This window comes from Odontesthes bonariensis, chromosome 9 (assembly GCF_027942865.1).
Source record: "Odontesthes bonariensis isolate fOdoBon6 chromosome 9, fOdoBon6.hap1, whole genome shotgun sequence".
NCBI lineage: Eukaryota > Metazoa > Chordata > Actinopteri > Atheriniformes > Atherinopsidae > Odontesthes > Odontesthes bonariensis.
Genome location: NC_134514.1, coordinates 26,697,122 through 26,719,253, shown reverse-complemented (window position 1 = coordinate 26,719,253; position 22,132 = coordinate 26,697,122). Strand labels below are relative to the sequence as shown.

The 22,132-nt window shown below is 40.2% G+C and overlaps 1 protein-coding gene across 1 annotated transcript; it reads left to right on the top strand.

Annotated features, from left to right (window-relative positions):
- Positions 1-22: 22 nt before the first annotated feature.
- LOC142388706 (uncharacterized) lies at positions 23-21,463 on the top strand. The gene is made up of 23 exons (XM_075474252.1): positions 23-170; positions 549-787; positions 1,442-1,590; positions 1,863-1,988; positions 2,084-2,249; positions 5,857-6,009; positions 6,194-6,327; positions 6,481-6,637; positions 6,945-7,048; positions 9,343-9,430; positions 12,755-12,903; positions 15,217-15,314; positions 17,460-17,564; positions 17,639-17,755; positions 17,919-18,046; positions 18,168-18,316; positions 19,048-19,173; positions 19,274-19,435; positions 19,581-20,052; positions 20,139-20,269; positions 20,383-20,548; positions 20,680-20,783; positions 21,210-21,463. The coding sequence occupies exons 1-23, from the start codon at positions 36-38 to the stop codon at positions 21,383-21,385; spliced, it is 3,534 nt and encodes a 1,177-aa protein (XP_075330367.1). The 5' UTR covers positions 23-35; the 3' UTR covers positions 21,386-21,463.
- Positions 21,464-22,132: the final 669 nt, after the last annotated feature.

The following is a 22,132-nucleotide window of genomic DNA, read 5'->3' as shown; positions in this document are numbered from 1 at the left end:
GGTCACTGCAGTTCATGCAGTATTAAGACTGTGAAATGCATGTCATGCTGCTTTCTTTTTGTGTCCTGGTCTGGCTTGTGCCGGGTCCAGGTTTTACAGCACCTACATTTATTCGGGACGAAGAGAGCACTCCATCAACAGAACCACAGGTTGACTTGGAGCTGGCCACAGTAAGTGCATAATTGCATGAAATGGAAATTGCATAATGCGAGGTAACAACCTGGCAAGGACTTACTTTTGTATTTTGATAAATAATTGTTATTGCATTAGATTTTTGCATGGGTAGGAGGTGCACGTAAGTAACTGCTATGCCCTTTGAGTCTTTGTCGCTGTTATATTGCTGATTTTAGCAGATTCTTTCTTTCTTTGTTTGGAGCAAGCTGCCTGTTATCCATAGTTATCTGATTATCCATATCTATAGTTTTCTGATTATGCACAATCTCCAATTCTTGCTGTAATAGTGTCATCAAATTTTGCATTAATTAAGATTATTCATCTGGATCCTCAGTGCAAAATAGTTTCTGAATGTTTTCTAAATCTACTGATAGGACTACCTTCAGCAATATTACAACCTGCAAAGAGATCCTTTGGGGTTCATGAAGCGGAGTGGGCTCTCCTTCGTCTCCAAAGTGAAAGACATGCAGAATTTCTTTGGGCTCAATGCTACAGGCGTGTTAGACTCTGACACCCTGGAGCTGATGAAGAGCCCCCGATGTGGAGTTCCAGATGTGGAGGAATACAGTCACATCCAGGGGACACGCTGGGATAAGAATGTCATCACATACAGGTACTGAATGTGGGTTTTAATCATGTCTTATGATCAAGCTGCTCTTAGTCTTTTTACTTTAAAAGCTGAGGAAAAAAAAAGGTCTTTCTGAGACCTGTCGCGGATGACAAAAAAATAAAACCGTCTGGTTGTTCTGAATTGCGGAACCCCGCCAATTCCTTAAACTCAGTTTGAGCCAGCAGGCAATAAAACATTTTGGCAGAAATAGAGGGAATCAACTGTCACAAGTCATTGTGGTTAACAGATTTTCGGCTTTGGACTCCTGCCTCTGAGAGGTTTTGTGGGTTTGTTAGAGAGCCAGGTTGACCATACATGCATGAACTTATGTAACATTGTCTGTCCATTTCAGGGTAAGCTGTGTTTTAAGGATGCCTAGAGGATTGCACACAGAATAAATATATAATTAAGGACAAGTTAAAAAAGGCAGCTATTGTCATTTCTTTAAAATATAACAGTTAAGTTACAGAGGTTTGTATAAATATGTATGTACATGTTTTGTCAGCCATGAGATTGGGATTACTACTAGTCTTTGAAAAAAAAAATACAAGTTAGTATAATGTTGTGGTATCAGGGATTTTAAAAAGAAAATAGCTAGTGTGCTTGTGTGGTGACCCTGGATAGCATTTTACATTGTTCTTTTCTGTGCTCTCGCAGCATCGGCAGATACACCAGAGATTTGCCTCGCAGCACTGTGGATTCTTTGATTGAGTCAGCTATCGGTGTTTGGGCCAGAGCCAGCGGCCTGACATTTATTAGGTCAAACACCCAAAATGCTGACATCATGGTAGAGTTTGTGACCTATGGTGGGTTGGATTTTTTGTCTCACGCTGAAAAGTGGCAAAAGATGTCAGGAAGAAAATGTCCGAACAGCAGATATCTCAGGGTAACCTGTAAAGAGGCTCTTGCAGTTTCAGTTGTAACTTAAATGTTAACTCAGGTAGTATCATCTTGTGTTGGTTGCTGAACTTGGTAGACTCATTCAAATGAGGTGAACGTGTAATTTCCAACTGGCATGAAAGAAAGTGGTTTTCGCTGTGGTTTCTGTCTCATGTATGGCCTGGATTATCTTACGAAGCGCACGGTGACTTGTATCCATTTGACGGCCCTGGAGGTACGCTGGCTCATGCTTTTGGTCCGGGATTGGGAGCTGGAGGGGACACACACTTTGATGACAATGAGCGCTGGATGGCAGGAGAAACAGGTGCTGCACTGACTCACACTGAAAGATGCTACACAGAAACTGCTAAAGGCAATAATGTCTACCTACATGCACTTTTTGTCTTTGTGGTAGTGCAGGTTTTAATCTGTTGGTGGTGGCAGCTCATGAGTTTGGCCATGCATTGGGCCTCAAACACTCCAGAAACCCTGAGTCACTGATGTATCCTACCTACAAAACCTCACCTCCTGCCAACCTGCTATCCAGAGAGGATGTGGCCAATATCAACGCACTTTACAGTAAACTGTTTCTATTGATGAATATATGACTGTATATCTACAGTTGTGTTAAAAAGAAGTTCTCTCTAATCCAGTTAAGACGTTTATGAGTCAGAAAAAAAAATAATAATAAATCACCTGGGGGGTATTCCTAGAAAGTAGCAAAAGTAAGCCAGGCTATAGCCGGTAAGCGTCGCTTGAACTAGCGCCATCTCCCAATTAAGCCTCAAGTCGTTCCCCGAAGACATTCCAGCTGCATCTCGTTGAAGCTAAGGCTTACATAGCCTAGCTTAGTGTGAGTGCACGAGCAACGTAAGAAGCCCTGACGAGTGGATGGTGGAAAAACGGAGATCTGTGTGAAAATGAGAGCGAGAAGCGCTGTTATTTTTTCGGCAGCTGAACAAATAATGCTTATGGAGCTGTATGAGGATTTTAAAAGTGTCATCACCAGAAATGGTAATACAGCTGCGATCAATAAAGCGAAGAAACGGCATGGCTAACAACTGCAGACAGACTAAATACGTAAGTTATGAAAGTTTCATACCATTGTCAATTGTTAGACATTTATTTTACTGTCCTCGTGTATTTATATTCTCCTCTTTGTGTTATAATTTGTTTACATAAAGCATGCTGAATTGTCTCTGTATGTGATGTAGGCCTACAGCACAAATATACTGGCCCTGCTCACTTTATTAATAACCCAATAATCGACACGCATCATCATACTTTGTGACTATAATATCGTGAGTGTGAGACCCACATATTAATTTTTTCACTGTTACATCTCAACAGGATCAATCTAACAGCCAAAAGCGTACCTGTCAGCAAGTGAAGGTAAAGTACAGGAAAATATTTCAGAGTGGTAAGTAGCCTTTGAAGAAATGTGTTTGTCCAATAAAGAGAGCACCAAACTAGATATGGAAGAAACTGAAAATAAAAAAGATCAAGCTAGAGATCATGAAACTGGAGAGGGATGTTAGTATAAATTCAGATAAAGGAGAATTTGGTGTTGTGAACTGTATTTAATTCTGTTTTCTCTCCACAGCTTGAGAAACATGTAATAATAATTAAACAATTCAACTCAACTTGAACTCAAACTTGTCATTATTGTACGGTTCATGCAACGTGTTAGAAATGTGTTTTTTACATTTTTATTCACAGTGGGGTGCCATGACCTAAGGTGTGGAAAGTTATAAATCATCGCAATACTGACACTCTCCCTCTGTTCAAGTCTAAACTCAAAACCCATCCGTTTAACTTTGCTTACCTACAGTGATTGCTCCGTTCTGTGTATTTTTAATATGGTATGTTTTAATTCCTGTGTTTTTATCTAATATCTTGTTTGTACAGTGTCCTTGACTGTTTTGAAAGGAGCTTTCAATAATTTGTATCATTAACATTATTACCTGTCCCCCATTTTTCTGAGTCGGGTCCTACGTGGGTGTAGATCGGGTGTTTGTTAGGTATTGATTAGTTTTAATGAATACCATGTTCTCTCATTTAATTTCATGCTCAATACGTGTGTATAGTTGCGTTTCTTTAGTTGCACTGGCACCGACTGATTGATTTTTCGAGACAGTGAAAGTGGTGATATGATAACCACAGTTTTTGCTTTGTTTTTTAGACAAGACATGAGTTGCGGGAGCGCAGAATTCTTGGTGAACATTTCTTTCCGGAGTCCGTTTCAGCCGGTCGGACATTTTTTGAGTTGCAGCTAAGCTAAGCTTCAACTTTAGCCTGCCCGCGACCAGGCTAGTTCAGCAGCATAAACTACCTTGGTTACTCAGCGGGAGTTCAAATAAGCCAGCTTTATGGAACGGAACTCTCGCTAACTTTAGCCAGAAGTAGCGAAATAAGCCAGGCTTTCCGCTAAGCCAGCTTCTAGTAATACCCCCCTGGTCCTTATCAGGTGAGAAATAAATAAATACAACCTCAGATGGACAATATATTACACCATGTCATTATTGGACATAAACTAAGTCAAAATGCAGAAGTGCAGTGTATGTGTAGCCTGGGAAATCCCATGCTGCTTTGCGCTCGATTTCATTCTCACTGCAAAGTCAGCCTGGAAACCACCGCCCTTATTTTTGCCAGAGTTTGGGAACCAATCACAGAACGGGGGGGGGCGCGCGCAGCAAGACGATGACGACGTCCATGCGCTACACCGAAGCTTGTAGAGTGTTAATCCAACATGACAGCGGACACAACATTACCGTTCGATGCAGCCTTAGAAAGTGTTTCGGAGTAGATTCACCCTAAGGTCATTTGAACCGTGACATCCAGCCAAGTAGCCCACCCGAAGTTTTTCCGATATTGGCTGAACATCAGCTGAGTTACTGAGTTATCCCGAATACCTTAGTACAAGCGCTGACGGACCCTGGCAGTATCTCCAAAATTACCACACTAAAATCACATGTCATGACACCAAACTTCTACAGTAGTACAAATATGGTCTGTACTCACAAAACGATGCATTTGGAAGTTTGTACATAGTCCAGGAGTTTATTATTATTATCAACACAAGCCTGATAGCTTTTCTGCTGCTAAAGCTCCGTTGACGTCACTTCTGGGAGCTGGGAGCTTCAAAGTAAGATGAGGGTTGATCTACTACTGTAGACAACAAAGCAAGGCTGCTCAATTTCTCCATTGATAAAATAAATTCACAACTCTACAACATAAAAATTCATGTAGAATATAGCATATAGGCCTACTTTGTTGTTAATTTAAGTAGCTTAGAGCGCAAGTTTACTTTTATTTTACTTTTTTTTTCTTCTTCCTCGTCGAATTTCTGTCGTCATCTGGTATAAGTGATACAATTGGCTATGAATCGCGCGCAAAGCAGCATGGGAAGAACCTGACGTCATTTGATAGACATTCGTAGCGCCCAATAAACGGCTCCAGGCATTCGTAAACCACGCCTCAAATACGAGAAAATGCACACCTAGTTCCCAGACCACCATCTCATCGAGATTGTGGACGCGTCAGCCAGGCTAGTGTATGTGAAAAACTAAGTCTGCACTTGCTAGAATTGGAATTAAGGCCAGGTGCTGCTAATCAAATGCACTTGATAAACTGATCATCAGCAGGCGTGAGCACCTCTATAAAAACAGAGGTTTTTTCAATTTGTTGTTTTTTATAGCATTCAGGTGTGTTTTATGGTAATGCCAAAGTAGAAAGACATCAGCAATGATCTTAGAGAAGCAATTGCTGCTGCCCATCAATCTTGGAAGGGTTATAAGGCCATTTCGAAATTATTTGTGTCTTATTCTACAGCGTGAAAGGTTTTTTACAAATGGAAAACATTCAAGACAGTTGCTCATCTTCCCAGCAAGTTCACCCCAAAATCAGATTGTGAAATGCTCAGAGATATTATAAAAAAAACAAAAAACAAAGAGCTACAGACTAGAAAGGCCTCAGTAAGCATGTTGAATGTTAAAAAACTAAACAATGTTCCAGTCAAAGTCCAGACTTCAGCCTGTCTGAAATGTTGTAGTGGGACCTTGGGAGGGTGTTTTTGTTTTGTTTTGTTTTTCACATGACTGTACATGCTGGATTTGTAAAGCTATTATTGAATATTTCTCCGTAAGTGGACCCTGATTCCTAAACTTGTCTTGATGTATGTCAGGTCCTCTCAGAGGTCATCTAAATAATGTTCTGAGGGGCATTCAGCAGAACCCCCGTCTGTCCATACCACTGTCCCCCAGACTCATACAGGACAAATGTGCACCAGACATGACGTTTGACGCGGTGACAACTCTCGGGGATGCCAACGTCTTTTTCAGAGACAGGTTGATAACTTTGCTTAACATTCATTCATTCATTCATTAAAAAAAAAAAGATGTGTAACCTATCATATACAGAAGAACAAGTTTTGAGTGCAACTGTAATTGACAGGCAAGAAACAGCAGTTATCATTATCGTTGTAAAAGTTGTTTGTCCTTTGTTTAATTCTGACAATGATGACCCGACAAGATATCTTTGGATAAAGCATAACGTGCAGTCTGACATCAAACAAGGTCCCATTACCAACTTTATGCCCAAGATTGAAACGAGAATCGATGCTGCTTTCTGGGTTCCCCGCAGATCCACTGCTTACCTCATTCATGGTAATTATTCAGTGACATCTCTTTCACAATTCTAACCTGCATCATTCAACAAAACCTTCATTTTCACACAATTTTTTTTCATGCATTAGTCAATTTATGACTACTAAATGCAGAAAATAATCCGCACGTTTGATGGTGCATTTCCATTGACAGAATCCATGTTCTGGACAGTGAAAGGTTCCCTTGTGAAGGGAAAACCTCGAGCGCTCACCCACTTTGGATTTCCAGTCTGGATTCAAGATGTTGATGCAGCGGTGCACATCGTCAAAACAGGACGCACCCTCTTCTTTATGCATGATATTTACTGGAGGCAAGGCAACACATAAAAAAACTTGTATTCAAAAACAACATTCTAAAGATATTCTAGACTGCAGTCACTACATCGCTTTGCTGATTGAGAGTTATTTGAATTAATTTGAGCCAGTTTACCCCGGTGTTGCACTACACAGTTATGCTTTTGTGCCCTGGGCAGGGAAGTGGAGGCATTATAAATGAATGTATTAGCGAGCTGCAGACGGAATTCAATCATATCATAGTCCTCTTCTCACAATGCATGTACAAATCATGTGTAGATAACACTGCTAAAAATCTGCCTTTTTGTTCCTGGTCTTTTTCAGCTACAACGAAAACAGAAAGGTTATGGATTTTGGTTACCCAAAGTACATCAGTGAAGGCTTTCCTGGAGTCAACACCACGATACAAGCAGCTTTCTATAAAGAGGGTGAGAAAAGTACAGTGCAAATAAAGTAGAGGAGAGTATGTCTGCAAAGTAAATTCAGTTGCTTGTGCACTTGAAAATGTCCCTCTACAAACCATAATGTATTATATATATACAAGGACAAATGAGCAGATTCAGTTCTGTATAGTTGTGCCTGTGGCTCGAGGGGCTGTTTTTCGTTATTAGAAGCGCAGGAATGCTAATTTACTAACACAGGAATGCTAAAGTTTTTATAGCACATGTCGCTCTGTGTTTGACAGAATATATGATTTAAACTCCTTTCTGTGACATACTCAGTGGTGGACAAAGTACTCAACTCCAGTACTTGAGTTAAAGTATTGATACTCATGGTCAAATCTTGCTCAACTACAAGTAAAAGTTGCTCTGTCAAAATTTTACTCAAGTTAAAGTACTTAAGTACTTACTTTTAAAAATACTTAAAGGGGAACTGCGGTATTTTCAACATTAAGCCTCTTTTATGAGTCGTCTGCAATGTTTTAGAACCCCCCTCACCGCTTTTTTGATGTCGTGTTTTATTTGGCAGCTCGTTCATGCTCGCACTATTTTCTTCGCGGTGGCGGAGTAATATCAACAAACATCCAGTACAAAATGTCAAATAAAACACGACAGAAGCAACTTTTTGCAACGAAATTTGATATGGATTACCAGTGCACACCAGTAACCACTCCAGTGAGTTGATGATTTTGAAAACGGACGTTTATGGTGCTTTTACGGACCTTTTTGGACATGCACCATGCTTGCCATTCTGAAGCAGGTTGAGAAGAATCAAAATTAGGCAAATACCGGAGACAGCAGTAAACATCAAAAAAGCGGTGAGGGGGGTTCTAAAACATTGCAGACGACTCAGAAATGAGGCTTAATGTTGAAAATACCGCAGTTCTCCTTTAAGTATTCAAAAGTACAAAGTACATTTTCTCATATCAGCACATTGCTGTATTGTTTTCTGAGTGCTTTTACAGAACCATGTAACTCTCTGAAACCACCCGATTATGTACTAACATGTAGACTTTTTGTACACCACACATTCACTATGGAGCAGAAGTTTACTGTTGAGTCCCGCGAACAAACTACAACTCTGCTTTGATGAAGATCTTCAGTTCACAAAACACTCATCGTCTCGGCAGAAAACAGCCTTGCAGCCAAATCTAGTTTTCTGTGGAGACTCCAGATCTTTTTATACTACTCTGGTGTGGCCAATTGCATTTTAGGAAAGAAAAACAGCAACAGTGGATTACAAAGTCTAAAAAGAATGAGTAACGACAAGCTTCCTAGAAATGTAGTGGAGTGGAAAGTACAATATTTGTCTTTGAAATGTAGTGGAGTGAAAGTCATAAGTTTCCCAAAAAACAAATACTCAAGTAAAGCACAGATACTCTAAAAATGTACTTAAAGGGATAGTTCGCCTCTTTTGACATGAAGCTGTATGACATCCCCTATTTGCAATATCATTTATGAACATTGACTTACCCCCCGCTGCGTCCTGTGAGCCGAGTTCCAGCCTCGTTTTGATGTTGACGAAGGTAGTCCGGCTAGTTGGCTGGGGTCGCGAAAATAAAGCGTTTTGCTTCTCAAAACAATACGCATTCAAAAGAATAATACATTTGCATCACAAAATCGTCCCTCCAGAAAAAGTCAGACCTCACAATCGCTTGGCGCTATTTTTGCCTCCCTTCATATCAATGCGTGCAGCCACCTAGCGATAGCCGCACCTGTTACGGTGTTTACTGCTCGGAAGCAGGGGACTGCTCGGTCTGCACTTCGGTCTGCACGGTTTACAGAGCCCGTAGTGATATGAAGGTAGAGAGAAATAGCTCCAAGCGATTGTGAGGTCTGACTTTTTCTGGCTAACGATTTTGTGATGCAAATGTATTACTCTTTTGAACGTATATTGTTTTGAGAAGCAAAACGCTTTATTTTTGTGGCTCCAGCCAACTAGCTGGACTACCTTCATCAACGCCAAAACGAGGCTGGAACTCGTCTCACAGGACGCAGAAGGAGGTAAGTCAATGTTCATAAATGATATTGCTAATATGGAATGTCATACAGCTTCATGTCAAAAGAGGCGAACTATCCCTTTAAGTACAGTACTCAAGTAAATGTACTCCATTACTGTCCACCACTGGACGTACTATAATTTCAGCTGCAAGCAAAAGTAGACATTTGAGTTTAGAAGATGCTCATCATCAAGATTCTAGATAACACAACATTAAAAAAATGTAATAAAGGGTTCTTCTTAAAGAGCTGCTCTTTACTCTTGTGTGTGTGTGTGTTTTTAGATTTCATCTACTTCTTTGTGGGACCACAAGTCTACAAATTCGACTACACCCGCAAACATATTGTTGGAGTTGAAGCAGCGAATTCCTGGCTTGGCTGTTAAAAATACTGTACGATAAAAATACAATAAGCAAGGAACTAACCTGAATATCTTGATGACAACATGAAGGGAAACGCACTTTTCGGGTGAAATGTATGAAATGGTAGTCAAGATCTATCAAAATAAAGTGTGAACATCTAAACTTGATGATACATGTTTGTGGTTATTTGGTGTATATCACCGAAAAGCTCTCAACAGTTCTGAGCTGTGTAGCGACTGTGGTTGGTGTGATATAAATCTTTATCATCCTTCAGCGTGTGGTGTAGACTGCTAGACAGACACATCCGAGGGTAAATTAGGTTTGCATCACAAATGACTGCACGTTTTAACTTGACTGAGTATGAGAAGAACTTTTTTCACTTGTTCCTGTCCATGGTTTACCCACGTGCCGTTTACCCTTACAGACAGAAATTCCAGACATACGAGGATGCTTCATTTTAAGGTTTTAACCACAACACCTCCAAAAAATTAGGGCAGGTAGATTTAGCTGTAATTACCAGGATTGGAGATTTTTCAGCCACCTGACTGCCCAACAACTTCAAGACTACTCCCATATAAAAACGTGCAGCCTGTTGGCACTGAGCATTTTCAAAAGATGGAGTTGTTGTGGATGTCACTGATGTATGTGGAAATCTTGTGGACTCGACCGATTGATGAGGATCAGCAGCAAAGGCCTGAGGATGTGGATGTGGCGGAGGTTTGTGGACGGATGATTGTACAGCGAGTTTAAACAACAGTTATTTAAATTAGAATCAAATCTCATAAGGGAAATGTTTCTCAAATCAAATTGTATGTTTGTAATGTCTATTGTGCAACCTATACTGCAAATCTTACCTGTAACAGTAATTTCAGTGGTATGTAAGCATATTTGATTTGATTAAACCCAGAAGTGGTAGTTGCAATGCAATGCAGGTGTTTTTTCTTATCATAAGTAATAATTCTTCCATAGTTGCACCAGAACCAAATATTCCACATCGTATTTTCTTTATACTTTATGCTTGCAAGTATAAGTCTAATTAGTTCAGCCCCATATTTAAAAAAAAGTTGGGACACCGCTGAAATATAAGTAAAAACAGAATGCAGTGATTTACAAATCTTAAAGACCAATATTTTATTCACAATAGACTCTTGGCAATTTGTAAAATGTTGAAAGTGAGACTTTTTGCCATTACATGAAAATTTTAGCTCACCTTGAGGCTGATGGTTCCACCACATCCCTAAAGCCTTGGGACAGGTGCAACAGAAGTCTGAAAAAGTGAGAGGTGCTGACAAGACACAGGAGGAGGAACATGGTGCAACTAATTAGGTTCATTGTTAACAGGTCAATAACCTGACTGGACATGAAAAGAGCACCATAGAAAGGCAGAGTCTCTCAGAAGTAAAGATGGGCAGAGGTTCAGCAATCTATAAAATGTGAAGCAAGTTCAGAATAATGTTCATCAAGATAACATTGGAAAGACTTTGAACATTAATCAAATGCGCCGGTATATAATGTCATCAAAAGATTGTGATATTCTGGAGACGTTTCTGTGCAGAAGGGACTTGGTCGAAAATCAATACTAGATAACCAGGTTATTGGGGCCTCATGTAGCACTGCATCAAAAACAGAAATGTCATGAAAATGCCTGTATGGGTTTAGGAACACTTCCAGAAATCTTTGTCTGCGAACACAGTTCATCATGTAATCAATGTCGGTTAAAGCTCCATCATGCATGGACCAAGGCAAAGTGGAAACCAGTGACATTCTGTTCAAATAAATTTCAGCAGATACAAAGCAAAAAAAACAACAACAAACAAGAAAAAAGGTCAATTATAGCAAAGTAGTTGCCTTTTCTTTTTTCTGTTGTTGTCTTTGTCATTTATTTATCGTGTATGACAGTTGGATAACCATCAGCCTTAAAGCTGCAGTCTGCAACTCTTTTTCAAGCATAATGCCTGGAACTGTCCGGGGATTCTGAAAGTAGTACATTAAATACCCCAATACAAAAAAAAAATGAGTTCTCTAGGTCCCCTATATGTCCTGCTAGGTCCCTCCAAAGCCAGCAGGTTTGTTTACAAAATTTCAGACCGGACCGGTAAAAGGTAACCAATCAGGTTACGAGCTGGGCTCTGCTGCCTGTCAATCACCGATTGTGCACGCGCGATACAAGGTAGGCTCGTCCCCACGCTTATTTATCTAGACTATTGAACTTCATTACGGGCTAGTCTACTTACTGTGTCTTCCATGATCGCAAATGACAGGTGAGTTGATGAATGAGGAGTCGTTTAGGCGCATCTGGCGTGCACGTAGACGTGCACGAGTTGTCATGTGTTTTGAAGGGGCGGGACAGGAAGTTGAAAAACTTTTTATTTTTCAGGAAAAAAATAAGCATTTCTTGCATTTTGCGACTACGGAGGTCACCGTTTTCAACTTCAAGCGTTCTGATAGATCATGTAAACTCTTAAAATGCCAAAAAGTAGGACTTTACGTATGACAACAACAAATCTTGCAGACTGCAGCTTTAAGTAACATTCCAATGTCTATCAACATGTCAGCGTTTTACTAAGGATTGTTTGTTTCTTTTGCATTTAATTTGAGAGTAACACTTTGGCAGGGAACGTGTTGATGTAACAGCACTTCTTTGTGCAGCAACAAGTAATCTAATTACAAATCAAACAATGCATCCATTATCTTTGTACTGAGACATTTCATTGCAGTGGAAGAGAAGTCTCTCTAATGGGTACTCTTAGTGTCATGGCTTCACCAACCCAAGATAGATAACTATAATATGCTGTCAGATAACAGTTATCTACTGTTAATCAAAAGCATAACAAATGTTTACTTTCAAGCACTGTATGTATAAATTGTAGTTTACAATTATCATAAAATGCATTATATTCAAGTAGAGTACATCAGACACCAATACTGTAACAAGAGAAAACATAATAAAACCCATTAGAGAGATACATTTTAGACACCTTATCATCACTTTCCAGACCTGAACTCGATTATCTCAAGAAGCTCTACAGTCTGAAGCTCAGAGACAGAAACACCGGAGGACCAGGAAGGAGGACCAGGTCTGGGTCAGCCATGGAGGAGAAAATCACAGAAATGCAAAACTTCTTTGGTTTGAGAGAAACAGGAAGCTTGGACTCTTGCAATCTGCATGAGGTGGGTGTCATGAGGGAGCCGAGGAGTGGTGTCCCACATTTACCCCTACAAGCCTAAATGGAAGAACTCACATTCAAGTGAGATCCCATTTTTATTAGTAAATTTATCATTTACCCATAGATTGCACATGCAATTTGTCAAAATTTTTTTCACTGCGATGCAGGATTGTAAAATATACCCCGGACACGAGGAGAGAGGATGTGGAAAAGTCCTTACATTCGGCCCTAAAGATGTGGATCGATGCAGCTCCACTGCGCTTCATCAAAGTCAACCAAGGAAAAGCGGATATTGTCTTCACCTTCGCCCGCAGAAGTAAATCTGAAAACATGTCTGAGGAGCTGTTATCATGGCTTCTACGTTTGTCTCATAAAAGAAGTAAAGATCAACTGGCATTCCTTCACTGTGTCAGAAAATGTCTCTTCCTCTGTGGTAGTGCACGGATATTTATTTCCCTTTGATGTGTTGGCTCATGCCTTTCAGCCAGGAGAGGGGATGGGTGGAGACGTGCACTTTGATGAAGATGAGATGTGGACAGCAGGGAGGCAAGGTCATCCGAAACATGTTTTTGTAATTGAGAAGTCCTTTTAAGGAAAACAAAAAATGCCAAAACCTTAAAGGGATACAATGTAGTTTAGCGGCAGTATAGCGATCTCTATTGGTCAAACTGAAATTCTACACTGTTGTAAAAATGCCCACCTGTACACACCCACTAACTAAACATCGTGGCGAATGCTGCCGTTGTGTTATTTAGTCAGTGCAGTTAGGTCATCTGATTCACAAGTGTAGACTGCCCACGTAAGATACTATAATCAGAGATTTTCTGAAGAGAGAACTCAAGATAATATGCTATAATCCTGTTGCTGGAGGAAGTGGCCGGGGACAGGGACGTCTGGGTTTCTCTGCTCAGGCTGCTGTCCCCGCGACCCGATCCCCAGACAAGCGGAAGATAATGGATGTATGGATGGACTGTTGCTGATCTTGAATGGGATTCTTCCCTCATCATGGTGTATTCGTGGAGTGATTCCTTTGTATTAGCAGACACTTACAAAAGTTACATCTTAGACAGATGCGCGCAGGCACTACCAACACACGCCGCAATAAACGCAGACTAGCTCTACACTATTCCGATTACAATCACAAATTAATCAATTTTCATGTGTAGATAACAATTCTTGTTCGGATCAAAACGCTATTCTTATTCTAATCAGGTCAGTCCGTGTATTTCTGAAGCTAGGCTTCGTCTCGAACTCAGGAGGAATTAGAGCACCGTCATCACCTGTCTCTTTGCGATCTAAAACGCAGATCACTATGGTAGATGAACAAGATCACGCTTGGAGAAATTTCACAAAGATGGGAAATGCCAACATCGAACGTTTCATATTCAGTCTGTGAAAGGCAGAATATGAAACGCTTGGTGTTGGCTCTTCAACGCAAGCAAACACATAGCCTACAACTACAGCTAGCATACAGTACCTAGCTAAGTGCCGTAAACACAAACGATCACGACACTTCAGAAGCGGGTCGCTCCTGCCGAAGTTACATATGGGATTTTCAGCACACAGACCCCTGTTGGGAGCGAGACAGGCTTCATTCGCTTACCATTGACTTGTTTAACCTTTGGTAAATTCCTGAAGGCTATAATTTTAGGTGAAAATGCTACCTAGTGCCCCTTTAAATACATTAATAAATATACAGATTTCAAAAAATCCAGTACATATTGTTGCATGTGTTTTAATCAATTACTAAGTTAATAATGTATACATTTATTTGAATATTCATACATTATCTTTCAATTCACTTTTCTATTTATCAACTTTAATATATACATACATTTACTTCTAGAGTTTTGTATGGTAATAAGGAACTCATGTTTCTAAAAGAGGATTTGTCACCTGGGAGTACCAGACAGAAGCAATCAGTTCTGACCAAATGCCAGCTGTGGCAAACTTTCAATCATTTTCTTGGCTCATTCATTTACGTTGATATAATTTCAACTTGATTGAAAGGATAAAAACGTCAGAAACTTTCTGTTTTAAGCAGGTCAACATTTTGCCGTAACGGATCAAACGGTGGTCTATCACATGTCATCACATAAGCCTATACTGACTGAAAGTTTGACACTGCTAGCTTGTTTTATGTGGTCAGAATTGATTGCTTCCCTCTGGTTCTCCAAGGTGATCAGTCCTGTTTTAGACCGAGGTCAGAAACATGCAAATGTAGAAAAATCTGTAAAAAGATCAACCTAGAAATAGATCAATAAACAACGAGGGTGATGGATGAATATATTTACAAACATAAGTTAATAATCTAACACATTCATAAATAAAAGCAAATATGATTTATTTATCATCTATCTGTTGGACAGTTTTGGTCCACCACAAACTTTTTCAGTTCTCACATATAAAAAAAACAGGAAAATAGTTCAATTCAGTTAAAAATTTCAATTTCCAGACAGTTATTATGGGCCTCACTTGTGGTTGACTTTTCAGGCCACACCCAATCAGGGAAGCTATAGCAGTTGTCGACAGCTGGCGATAAGCACGTGCTGTTAAGCTTTCCAAACCACAGACAGCAGTTCTCAGTAATAAATAGACTAATCGAGTTTGTCTCATTTCTGTGTTCCAGGTCACAGCCTATTTGCTGTTGCAGCTCATGAGCTTGGTCACTCACTGGGTTTGGCTCATTCAAAAGCCCTCCTCTGCTATCATGTAGCCCACTTACAGGTACCGCAGCAATGCATCGTACTCTCTATCCACAGATGACGTGCTGTATGGTGAGGAACGAATTAAACATGTACTGCTATTTCCTAAAAAAAAATTAAGTCAAAGTGTAAGAGCTCGTTATACATTTAAATGCACTGTTGATCTTTTCCTCAGGGAAACCCAATAAAAGGTGGAAACCCTGCCAACTGCTCCGAAAAAATGTAACCCCGACTTTCATTTGGATCCAGCGGCAATGATCGAAAATAAGATTACTTTCTTTAAAAACAGTTGCACCATGCTGTGAATCGTAATTGTATAAGAAGCTAAATAGATTTAAACTGCCAGATGCGTGTGGATGAGAACAACGCAGCCGACTTATTGGAATCGCCTGAGAGAGGGCCACATCAGCACATATTTACCCAGCATCAGTTCTCATATTGATGCTGCTTAGGACATCCCTGCCAAAGGCGCGGCGTACATGTTTGTGCTAGAGTAATGGGCAGTCTGTAATGTCTCGTTCAGGCCTTTTCAGCATGACAAGGCTGGTTCTCCAGCAGGAGAACACAGTGTTACACCCAAATTACAGGCTTCTGCAGCTTAAAGGATAAGACCGGTTTTTTGACATTGGGCCCTTGATTTCACATTATAACATGATGTTCTACTCACCCCTGCTTGTTGTTGAACATTTGGAGCTGTTCCGAAGATATTCGAGAGGCGTCTGGCTGCTCTCTTGAGATATTCGGCCATGAAACGGTTTCCTATGGGCAAGCTTATACAGGCACAAACTATGCTGTTTATAATTTATTAATTACTGTACATTAGCACTGATAACGTGGAGGTGCGTCGCTTACTTAAGAAAATCCGGGTTACTGTAATTTTGAATTTTTGTCGTAAAGTGGGTGTTACTGACGTCATCGTCGTGCTACTGCCACAGACAGCCCACAGACCTGCTGCCTATTTATTCATTCGGCTAAAATTCAAAATTAGTAACCCGGATTTTTTTAAGGAAGCGACGCACCTCCACGTTTTTTTTTTTTGCTGTGTTTAGGTGGTAATGGTAGATGGGGGGAGTTTACCACACCAGAAACATTCAGTTTGAAACCAAAAAAAAAGTAACTGAAAGAAGAGATAGAATCAGAGATAGAATCAGAGCTGAACCTGATCGTTCCCATTTGATTAGAAACAAAATTCACATGCACATTTTTTTCTATGAATATGGTGAAAATAATTCCTGGAAATTCTTGGCTGGGACGCTGACTTGTTGAAAATGTCATATTATACAACAATAACATGTGTCAGACCACATAACCTAGTTGGGCGTGAAAAAGTGTGTGTTTTTGGGTAATTGATAAAAAAAAAAAAGACCAAAAAAACCCACTCAAATTAATCTATATTTACAGCTTGACACGCCATCCTCTGAATGTTTCCCTGTAGTGGAAAAAACGTTGCCATCTCACAGCTTCTGTGTCTTTTTTGAGACCCTTAAATGTTTTCAACGTGTGGACTTTTTCTGCTGTAACTAGTCACAAAGTAAAACTAAAGCCCAATCTAAAAAGTGTTACACAGTTTGATTGAATTTAAACAACCAAGCTGCTTTACTATAGCAAATAAGAAGTGGGCCAATGAATGTTTGTTGAGTAATTTTGGTGAACTACGTAATCAAAAAGATCAAAAAACATTTTTGGCAATTTGTTCTGCTTTGATCATGTTCTGCTTTGTTGCTCTTGACAAAGGATGAACTGAACATTTAAAATATCTCTAAAAGTAAACATTACCTGCAGAAATTGGTAAAAAAAAAAAAAGAAAAAACACACAAAGTCCAACTGTTATCATGTGTTATCAGATGGGCCACTTTTCAACCCCTGTCAATTTCCAGCAAAGGGGCGGCTTTCATCAGGAGCTGGAATAGGCCATGCCTGAGTACACTTTGCGCTCCTTGTCGGTTTTGATCAAACCCACCACGGGTTGTATTTAATAGTCCAACAGGCAAGAAAAAACTCCACAGAACATGAACAAGGTCACGGGAAGGGACGCGAAACATCAGCACGTCGAAAACTATGATAAGAGCCAAATAAAAAAAAGGGGAAAAAAAGCATCTCGGGTCGCAGAGCCTGCATTTTTGAAGAGGAAACTAAAAGAAGAGAGGAAAACAGAAGAAAATAAAAGATGCGTCTCGCTGACTTTGGGATATTGCTTCTGGCTTGTTTATCAATGTGTGATGCAGCACCTGTCGCCGCTCCAACAATGTCGTTAGGAGAAGTCCTGGCCAAGGTACGGTCAGTATGAATATTAGCAGCAAATAGTCCCAATGGAAAATTCCTAAATAAATCCTCTCTCTCCATCAGTCATACCTCTCTAACTTCTACAGTGGTGCTGGGTCAGTGAGCCCCTTGATGCTGACCATCAGCGATGACTTGTTCAGCCAAAATCTCCGGAAGATGCAGACTTTCTTTGGCCTAGAGGTAATGATGGCGAATGAAATATTTCACTTCTAAGAGTACTCATCATTTGGGTGAGCTGTGATGAAATATTAAAAGCTGACCTTTTGTTTAAGGACACTCGGTATTCGCATGGATTTATGCAAAAGGATTCCTTTAACAGTCTCTGTGCTAACCCTCACATCAGGTGACAGGTGTTCTAGATAATAACACCTTGGAGGTGATGAAGGCACCGAGGTGTGGCGTGCCAGATGTTAAGCACTTTCAACACATCTCCGGTAGACCCAAATGGGAAAAACAGCTAATTACTTACAAGTAAGGAGTCTATTGTTATTAGTAAAACTGTATTGTTATATTTCAGGTCACTCTATTGTGCAAATATGACTGAGGAGTGACAATACTAACAAAGCTGGTGGTAATGATGTGACTTGAACAGGATCACTCAGTATACTCCGGATCTGCCCCGGAGTCAAGTGGATGCAACTATTGCTCAGGCCTTCAAGCTTTACAGTGATGTAATCCCACTGGATTTCAAACAGGTTGACACAGACATTGCAGACATCATGATCCTCTTCCAGAGAAGTTGTGAGTGTGGATGAAACTCTTATCTTGGGATCAAATTACAACCCGTTCCAAAAAGTTGTGTTAGAATGCTGTGTAAAATGTAAACTAAAACAACATGCAATGATTTGAAAATATCACACACCGATGTATATATATATATATTTTTTTTTTAATATATTATATATTTTTATTTATTTCAGATTTTTTTATATATATAAAAAATCAAAAATAGAACATGAAAACATGTTAAAGACAGAAAGTGAAACATTTTATTATTTCATAAAAAGTAACAGCTCATCTTGAATTTTGAAGGTCTCAAAAACACATTTCAGAAAAGTCGCCGCGGCAGGGCAGTACGTGGTTTGTCGATGTTGTGCTGAAACACGCAAGGCCTTTCTCGGAAAGATGTTGTCTGGTTGGAAGCACATGTTGTTCTCAAACCTTTATTCACCTTTCAGCAATGATGGTGCGCTTCTATATGTGCAAGTTGCCATTTAACAGAATATAATAGAAAATACTTTATTCATTGACACCCATTTTGATAATCAACATTTGTTGTGAATAAAATATAATTTTATAAGATTTGCTAATCATTGCATTCTGTTTTTATCTACATTTCATAAAAGGCTCCCACAATTCTTTGGAACTGGGGTTATAAAACAATCAAACTTCAAATTTTTTCACTGTATTCTGAAGCAAAATACGATGCAAATAAAAAGTGAAACCGTTAAACATGATTTGCCCTGCTGTAGATCATGGGGACATGGAGCCTTTTGATGGGCCATCGGGGACGTTGGCTCATGCTTATCCTCCAGGACGGGATATTGGAGGTGACACACACTTTGATGAGGATGAAAGCTGGACTCTATCCCAGGATGGTAAATATATTCCACCGTGTTATTTTAGTAAAGTTGTAGCTGATGCATGTGTATGTAATGTGTATAATCTGAGTTTCTTATCTCTTATGGTTGCTTTCAGGTACTAATCTGCTGCTGGTGGCAGCCCATGAGTTCGGCCATTCTCTGGGCCTGGACCACTCGAGTGACAGAAATGCACTGATGTTTCCCAACTATCAGTATGTCAGCACAAATGGATACAGGCTGCCAGATGATGACAAACGTGGGGTTCAAGCACTTTATGGTAAATAGAAATAACAGCTTCCATACACTGATTTAAACATGGTGTCTGATTGAAAAGAAGACTTTCTATCACTTATGACTCAAGTAATTAACACGAGTTCAAGGCTTAAGGATAGTTTGTTTGATTTTACTTCCTCATTTTTCAGGCATTCGCACACAAGTCCCCACAACAGAACCAAGTTTCAAATGGCCTCCTGGTCCAGAACCTGGACCACAACCTGGACCAGGATTGGAACCAGGTTTGGGACCAGGTTTGGGACCAGGATTGGGACCAGGTTTAAGACCAGGTTTGGGACCAGGTTTGGGACCAGGATTGGGACCAGGTTTGGGACCAGGTTTAGGACCAGGTTTGGGACCAGGTTTGGGACCAGATTTGGGACCAGGTTTGGGACCAGGTTTAGGACCAGGTTTGGGACCAGGTTTGGGACCAGGTTTGGGACCAGGTTTGGGACCGGGATTGGAACCAGGTTTGGGACCAGGTTTGGGATCAGGTTTGGGACCAGGTTGGGAAATCCCAGAAATGCCTTTGCCCAACCCACAAGATCAACGATGTAGTCTTGAGCTGGGATTTGACGCTGTTACCTCCATCCTGGGAGACCTATACTTCTTCAAAAATGGGTACATTATTAATCGTACATAGTGAGCGGAATTATGTGGAACACCAATCTTACGTCTTTCTTCATTTCAAACTAATGTGTTACTAGATACTACTGGTGGAAAAGTTCTGGTTTTCCAGAAATCAGATTCTTTAAAGTGAGCACAACGTGGCCTCAAATCAGCTCTGTGGATGCTGCCTTTGAAATCCCTCACCTGCAAGTGGTGTATCTTTTTCAAGGTAATTGTCATAGGGTTGGAAAAAAAAACAGCCGATGGATTAAATGAGTTGAGTATTGGGAAGCTGTAGAGGTATATACAAGATGTCACAATTTCCAGCCTGTTTCTCTGCAGGGCATCAATACTGGGCCATCACAACATACACAAAGGCAGTAATACCAGGCTATCCAAAGCCCATCACCGACTTTGGCCTCCCTAGCTCATTCAGAAAGGTGGATGCAGCTGTCTATGAAACAACAACAAGAAGAGCTCTCATTTTTGCGTACGATATATATTGGAGGTGAATGCTGGTAAAAATCGAGTTTTTATTTAGCTGTTAACGCAGCAATTAAAGAAATGAAAACCAGTAACACATATCTATTAAGCACAGCAACTTAACTAAGTGTTGCACATTTCTCGATTTCTTCACAGCTACGATGTCATCATGAACCGAATTGACTTCGGATTCCCTCGATACATCAGCCATGATTTTTCGAACATTGGCTCTAAAGTTGACGCAGTCTTTGAGAATTATGGTAAGAGATAACTACCGTGTCATGTCACCAAAGTGGCTCAGCTACAAGAACCCTGCCCTGATAGAGCTTAGTAGCATTTTCCAGATAACTGTTTGAGTTCAGCTCAAACAACCTAATTTGGAGCAAAAGGCAACATTAAACAAACAAACAAAAACAACTCAGCTGTGATCTATGTTCAGGGCTAAATGGTAGACAGGGTTAATAAACATGGCAATGAAACAGCCAGTTGGCAAAGAGGCAGAACCACAGCTATGGTTGATTACCGGTGATTCTCCTTGTCTCTTAGGAAAGAAGTAGCAATATTTTACTATACCAACTTTGCCGGAAATACTAAATGTGCATTTTGTGTTAGTATGTATAGATTTAGCAATTTGCCTTTAAATGAAGTTTCCCATATGAATACAAACTGAATCTCTCATCCTACAGGATATCTATACTTCGTAGATGGCCCTGTACAGAGTGAGTTCTACCTGCCGTACAGAAGAACGACGCGTGTGCTCCTCAACAAGGAGTGGCTCAACTGTGACAATCAGTTTGTAGGATCCAACAACAATGACTATAACAATTACGATATTCTACGAACACTTCCCGTTTTTCAATAAAGAGGCACCAGAACAGCAGTTTTGAGCAGAACAACCAGTTGTGCTGTTCTCAGAAATTGACCTTCTTTCATAGATGTGTTTAGCAGCAAATTAATCTGTCATTGAATCGATTCTGTAGATAAGCATTGACTAGAATAGAAATGCTGTTGTTTTCTGTGTAGAACTTGCAGATACAAATGCTGAATGTGCAGACTTAGATGTTTACTCAATTATTTAATGATGTCGAGTTGCTCAATGTTTGATTAAAGGTTGCCCTGTGACCACATCCCTTCATTACAAACAAACTTACTGTGTGTGCTCTGGTTATTTACTTGTTTCAGAATATATGGAAACACACACACACGACACATATCCAGTGTTCGAATTATCCACCGGGCTTCGGGGGGGTCGGACTTTTTGCGGATCAATTGATGACGTCATCATCTGGCAACCCTCCAAAATCCGTGCTGCGCAGCCGCAGGTGAATTCAGCTCAAATCTGCACGCAGCACTGTCAAGTTCAACCACCTAGCCAAAGTTTGTCTCACACACGTTGCTGCAGCAGGACGTTGCTAACTTTCCAGTTAGCAACAAGCACAGCAGCACAACCAACACATGCAGAATAATACATAAATATTAAACCTAGCAACGACCCATCTTCAAACAGCTGTATGGCTTACCAGAAGCCCACTAGCAAACTAGCAACTAGCCTACATTATGTAGTGCCCATGAGACGCAATCAAGAAATGTCAATCAGCAAAGTGAACCC

Excerpts from the sequence above, each read along its gene's own strand:
- LOC142388706 (XM_075474252.1), top strand. The coding sequence starts at position 36 with ATGCATGTCATGCTGCTTTCTTTTTGTGTCCTGGTCTGGCTTGTGCCG. Across the intron at positions 6,328-6,480 it reads CACTGCTTACCTCATTCATG|AATCCATGTTCTGGACAGTG; the intron begins GTAATTATTCAG and ends TTCCATTGACAG. Across the intron at positions 7,049-9,342 it reads AGCAGCTTTCTATAAAGAGG|ATTTCATCTACTTCTTTGTG; the intron begins GTGAGAAAAGTA and ends GTGTGTTTTTAG.